The sequence below is a fragment of the Leptonotus elevatus genome, chromosome 20, assembly GCF_054856555.1.
Source record: "Leptonotus elevatus isolate MCC_2025b chromosome 20, RoL_Lele_1.0, whole genome shotgun sequence".
Lineage (NCBI taxonomy): Eukaryota > Metazoa > Chordata > Actinopteri > Syngnathiformes > Syngnathidae > Leptonotus > Leptonotus elevatus.
This window is the reverse complement of record NC_141258.1, coordinates 2,451,963-2,457,859: the sequence shown is the minus strand read 5'-3', so window position 1 is coordinate 2,457,859 and position 5,897 is coordinate 2,451,963. Positions and strand designations below refer to the sequence as shown.

The window sequence follows — 5,897 nt, the reverse complement described above, 5'->3', positions numbered from 1 at the left end:
TAAATTAAAAAAAAGAAAAAAAAATGCATATCAAATAATATAATAAAAATAATTTCCCCATCTGTGCATGCTTTGTAGATTAGACGCTCCTGAATTGCTCCATTCATACCGTTTAACGGCGTGCAAAAGCCACGCAAACCTTTTTTGGGCCCTGTGTGCACTTTAACCTCCCTGATTTTAACGGGAACGAGGGGAGCCGCTTCGATTGGCCGGGAGTCACCTGCGTTCCATTCCGCAATGGTGCAAAATGCCCTATTCGATATGCGTTGGTTAACTCATATATATATATATATATATATATATATATATATATATATGATCTGACACATGCATTGCACAGATAATCCATTAGCGGGCAGTATCACCCAGCTGATGGCTTTTCCACAACCTTGCAAGATGGCACCAATTGAGAAAGGAGACTTATCAATAGGGGGAAATGTTCTTTCTGATTTTGTAAATAATATGTTTGATATGTCTGTTTATTAATATTATTTTTGACAGTTTTAAATGTACGAATTTAAAGAATTGTGACCGGCTGTATCAAATATGACACAAATTAAAAGTCATATGAGGAAGTTGATTTTCAAATTTGTGTTTGTTTGTTCAAAAGGACCAATAAATACTCTATTTACAAAGAATCAGAATTTTCTCTCATATATTTCATCGTTCAGGCTTTATCGGGTTAAAACGGACTTTTGACGTCTATAGCCGTCAATGGCAGTGAATGAGTGCAACTCCGCCCGTGAAGAGGCCAAAAAAGAAAAAGAAAGTTGGCGAATCTGACCTGCTGCGTGGCACCCTGCTTCCTGTTGCTGGCGGTGGTGGTGCTGACGTCCCCGGCGGGGGGCGCCGCGTCCGAGCGGTTGCCCCCGGCGGCGGCGGCGCTGGACTGCGGCGTGATGGAGGAGGACGGCATGTCGCCCACCAGCCGGGCGCTGCCCTCTACGCGGATGTGCGGGTGGCTCTCGGCCGCCATGTTGAGGATGCGCAGGCCGTTGTAGTACAGGCCCGACAGCTGGCCCTGGAACATGCCGGCGCGCCGCTCGCCGCCGCCCACGCGCACCGTCGTCTGGCTGTTGAAGATGGTCAGCTGTCGGCCTGCTCGTTCGCACGCACGCACGCACAGAAAGACACACGGGCGCACCGGGGAGAAAACACACAGTCACACACAAAAAACAAGCTTTGAGTGTAACACAACCCCGCACCCCCAACATCCCCCCCCTCCTGCCTCCCCCCTCCCCGAGCCAGCCGTGGTGGTGAGAGGATGAATGTGGAAAGAAGCCACGGACGAGAGAGAGATGAGAGCCAAGAGGAAGACGTGGAGAGGCTGAGGAGGGGCCGTTGAAGGAGACAGATGGTTGCCATGGTGATGGGCTGACAGACAGACAGACGGACGGACAGACAGACAGACGCACGCACGCACGCACGGACGCACAACCCCGAGAAGCATGCACAACATTGTCAAGTGCTGTTAAAGGGACTAGAGGCTACTTGCTTACGTTTAGGACGAAGAAACTAACGTCTTTACATTTAATTGTGTCACATGGGAAGAAGAAAAGTTAAAAACAACATTATTTACCTTGCACCTTTTATCACTTTTATCAGCATTTAAATCTCTCCATCGTCCCTTTAACCTGATATTATCAGTTACACACTAACAACAGGCACTACAGTTATTACACACTACAGCTGACCAACTTTTAAAGACTTAATTATGGATTTAGAGTTTTAGAATGTTAGTTGATGGTGCACAAGATAATATATGTATATATATGTAGAGTCATATTGAATTGTTTTAAAGCTTTTAAGGAATTTTAATCAGGGTTTTTACCTTTGTCGAGTAGCCAATCGTCAACTACTCGACCGAGCCGATAGGGGATTCGCTGTCTGGCGATGGCCAGGCGCTCGTTATCAATGTTGCCTTTAATTTAGAGATGAGAACACAGTAGTAATTACGCACATCCCAAAATGGTGGCACAGGAGCTGGATACAAAAAGAAGAGCAATGAAAAGAAAGTAAGGGTCCGCTCATGGTTAGCGTGGGGGCAAACGGGCTTGGTGGGCGGCGGCGGCGGCGGTGGCGGGGAGGAGCATACGCATCAAATAGACAAGACTGGACCGCGCTTTGAGCAAGGGAAGGGGGGTCACCTCCGCGTCGGTGCGGCCGCCATATTGGATGGGTCATATCTGCACGAACGCAAACTCGTGATAGTCAACGGATTCGACTTCAGAAAGCAACAATACGTTATATTATATTTATTATGTGTCTAGAATAACCCTAAAATCAAATCCTAAAATATAGCTATGATTTGGGGATACATTCAACTAATTTAACACATATTTACTGTCTTATTAATTAATGTAATTATTATTTTTATTTATTTAACTTGATTTTTTGTTGTTTTTATTTTACTGCATGTATTATGTACATACTGCAAGTGGAAAAAAAAAAGTTTTGACGACTGTTATAAGACCAGTTTATTTCTTTTAATTTGTTTTGTAAGTACCACCTCAAAAAAACTAATTAGCTATCCACATAATGACCACAACTAAAATAGAGTATTTATATTCATATTTATTAGTATATTTAATATGATTAATTTATTATTAATTAATGTTTATATTTATTATATATATATATAATTTTTTTTAAACCACTGTATAATTATACGACAATGTATTTGATGTAATGTAAATATAACTGAACAGTAAGACTGCGCTTAATAAAACAAAAATGAAAAACTACTGAAATAATGACTCAATTTAAATGTATTGCACATAAAAAAAAATGTTGGAAAACACAAATATATTGCACCGTTTAAGCCACTGCGACATTACGTTTGAACATTCATTCAGTGATACTTTTGCACACCACTAGAGGGAGCCAGCGTCACCATGGTAGAGGTTTTGCTTTGGATTTGTGGTACGCTTTTTGAGTCAAACGTATTAAAAAACAACAACCAGAAAACAATGAGATCCGCATTTGAGAGAAAAAAACGGTCGCGCCAACGTCACTCCTCCCCTTTCCCACATCCAATATGTCGGCGACATTGACGTAGGGTTGAGCGCGTCTATTTGATGTCTATGCTAAAGAGTGTGCGGCAGCGGCGGCGGCGGCGCCGGCCGCCGGCTGCGCTGGTTGCCAATTGACAGGCGGCGATGTTCCCAGTGAGCGGACTCTTACTCTCTTTCCATTGGCTTTAATCTAAAGAGACATTTCAGGGGTTAACATCTGCAAGAGCACAGGGAAATAACGTTACAGCTGCCACATCACTGGCTTTGGTTCTTACATTGTTACATGTACAGGACACACAGCTCACAACAACTAGCATTTAGCACTTGTTTTTTTTTTTTTAGACGACTACCTTAAGATTTAACACTTTAAATAGAAGAGAAGAGAACAAAGGCAAAAAGAAAGCAAACAACATTTTTTTTCCCTTATTTTTCCTCACTAGTTAAACATAGGACATGATTTTAAACGATTTTTTTTAACTGTCTCCCAAAAATGCACCAACTGTTATTATTTTCTTTTAATGGTGAGAAAAAACACTGAATTAAATGTTACCTTTTAACACTATTTAACAGGCCTAAGGATCAAGCATAAACAGTAACACTTTTATGGTTTAAAAAGTTTCATATCAAACACAAAAAGGCAAAAAACGCGGTGGGATTTTGCGCGCCGGCAGCGGCGGCGCCTACCTGAGGGGTAGCGCTCGATGACGGGCAGGTCGTCCAGCTGCAGCGTGGCGTTGCCGCCGCTGCGCGTGAAGCGCACGATGTGGTACTTCCCGTCGTTGACGAACTTGGAGCTTTCCTCGATGTTGATGTCGTCCGTGCCCACGTTGAACACCACGCGGATGTTGCCCTTGTCCTGCCGGAAACACACGCAGCGAGGTTTTTACGCTTACCGCTTGTCGCTCGCTCGTCTTTTCTTGCTGTCGCGGGACAAAATTTCAACCTGTTCATTGGATGCCAGATTGGTGCCGGATGCAAATACTTTCCCTGGAAAAAATGGCCGACCTTTTGTGCTTTTTACAGCATTCTGTAATTTTGTGCGTTCGCTCGAGTTTTGCGTTAATCTGACGCGCTGGTGCCGGATGCAAATATTTTCTAACGTTCTCGAGGATGCTTCCGGTTTCAAAATCACTGAAAGATTTGAGCTAAAATGGCTGACCACCTGTGCATTTCACATTGTAGGTTCTTGCAGATTGTCCCGACGTGATGAAAATGTGAATTGGACGCGCTGGTGCCGGATGCAAATATTTTGTAACACTCTGATGGTATCTTGTGTTTCAAAATCCCCCAAAAAATGGTAACTTGGATTTAAAATGGCTGACCCTGGAACATTTAACCTGTTCATCATCTGTCCTGTCATAATGAACATGCTCACCGAATTTGATGCCCTTCGGACGCACTGGCGCCGGATGCATATATTTTCGCATTCTGAGAGGATGTTTCATATTTCAAAATCCCTAAGAAATGGTAACCTTGACCCAAAATGGCCGACCACCTGCTCATTTCACAATGTAGATGATTTCGTGTTAAGTGGACGCGCTGGTGCCGGATGCAAATATTTTCTAACATTCTCGAGGATGCTTCCGGTTTCAAAATCACTGAAAGATTTGAGCTAAAATGGCCGACCACCTGCTCATTTCACAATGGTGATGATTTCATGTTAAGTGGACGCGCTGGTGCCGGATGCAAATCTTTTCTAACGTTCTCGAGGATGCTTCCGGTTTCAAAATCACTGAAAGATTTGAGCTAAAATGGCCGACCACCTGCTCATTTCACAATGGTGATGATTTCATGTTAAGTGGACGCGCTGGTGCCGGATGCAAATATTTTCTAACATTCCCGTGTGTTTTCAAAATGCCAGAAAAAACTGCACCTTCAAATCAAAATGGCCGACTGCATAGGTTCTTGTATTGATTATCATCCGCATTGTCGTGGTGAACATGCACAGGTGCTGGATGCGACCATTTTCAAACTCAATTCCACAATGAGAGAACGCGTGCGTGCGTGCGCGACGTACTATCTGCAGCTGAAGGTAGTCTCCGAGACCGGACGCGCTGTCCACTCGTAGCAGGACGGCGTGTTTCTGCTGCGTGCTGAAGCCCAGCGCCAGCCGGTCGGCCCGGGTGCTGGGGCGCTCGTTGGGGGGCCACGTGTAGACCACCACGCCGCCGTCGCGGCCGAAAATGTACGTGGTGCCGGCTGGTCGGAAAAAAAAAAAAAGATGGTATGAGTCAAAATGCCAAAGCGGGACTCCCGAACGCGGCGAGCCGGCTCACCGTCGTTGCAGAGCGGGCCGGCGTAGGACGTCATGCTGCAGTCGCAGGTGAAGCCCTCCCACTGCTGCAGGCAGACGCCCTGATTGGAGCACGAGTCCTCCTGGCATGTGGTGCTGGGACCTGCATTCAACACGCGCGTGGGGACGCACAGGTCATTTCATCTGGACGATCCCGCCATGACAGTCCCGTCCATACACGTCGGGTATCGTTCGGGTCAGTTGCGGTTGTCGCGGGGTGTGCGGGGGGGGGGGGGGGGGGGGGGTCGTGGACCCCAAATGCAGAAAGTAATCCGGGCAGGACGGGTGAGCTCACAATAACGTTTAATCAACAAAACATACGACGAAAACGAGGCTGTCGGAACCATCAGGAAACAAAACAAACAAAACGAGCACTGACTGACATCGACGGGACGAGAGGACAACGAGAACCAGCACGATGAGCGAAAGCAAACAGATGATCCAAAAGCGCACACACCCGCACACATCCTTAACATGTCTGACCCTATGGATCCCGCAGACCCCCATCGTGTTCAGTTGGCTTTTGTCTCGTCGGGGGGACGATCGCTCGGTTCCCGCGACCAGTCCCTCCGTCAGCTGATGGAGGCCGC

At 45.9% G+C, this 5,897-nt stretch overlaps 1 protein-coding gene across 9 annotated transcripts in view; it reads right to left on the bottom strand.

Moving 5' to 3' along the window:
- The window catches only part of nrxn1a (neurexin 1a), a 75,857-nt gene that overhangs the window by 10,402 nt on the left and 59,558 nt on the right, over nucleotides 1-5,897 (bottom strand). For 8 of the 9 annotated variants that reach the window (XM_086065002.1, XM_086065004.1, XM_086064998.1 and 5 more), the window contains 5 exons: nucleotides 5,291-5,410; nucleotides 5,032-5,213; nucleotides 3,699-3,870; nucleotides 1,832-1,921; nucleotides 785-1,098 (listed from right to left, as the gene is read on the bottom strand). In XM_086065002.1, coding sequence (XP_085921128.1) covers nucleotides 785-1,098; nucleotides 1,832-1,921; nucleotides 3,699-3,870; nucleotides 5,032-5,213; nucleotides 5,291-5,410 — 878 coding nt within the window. The remainder of the gene's footprint in view (nucleotides 1-784; nucleotides 1,099-1,831; nucleotides 1,922-3,698; nucleotides 3,871-5,031; nucleotides 5,214-5,290; nucleotides 5,411-5,897) is intronic. The other variant, XM_086065006.1, reaches the window with a different exon arrangement.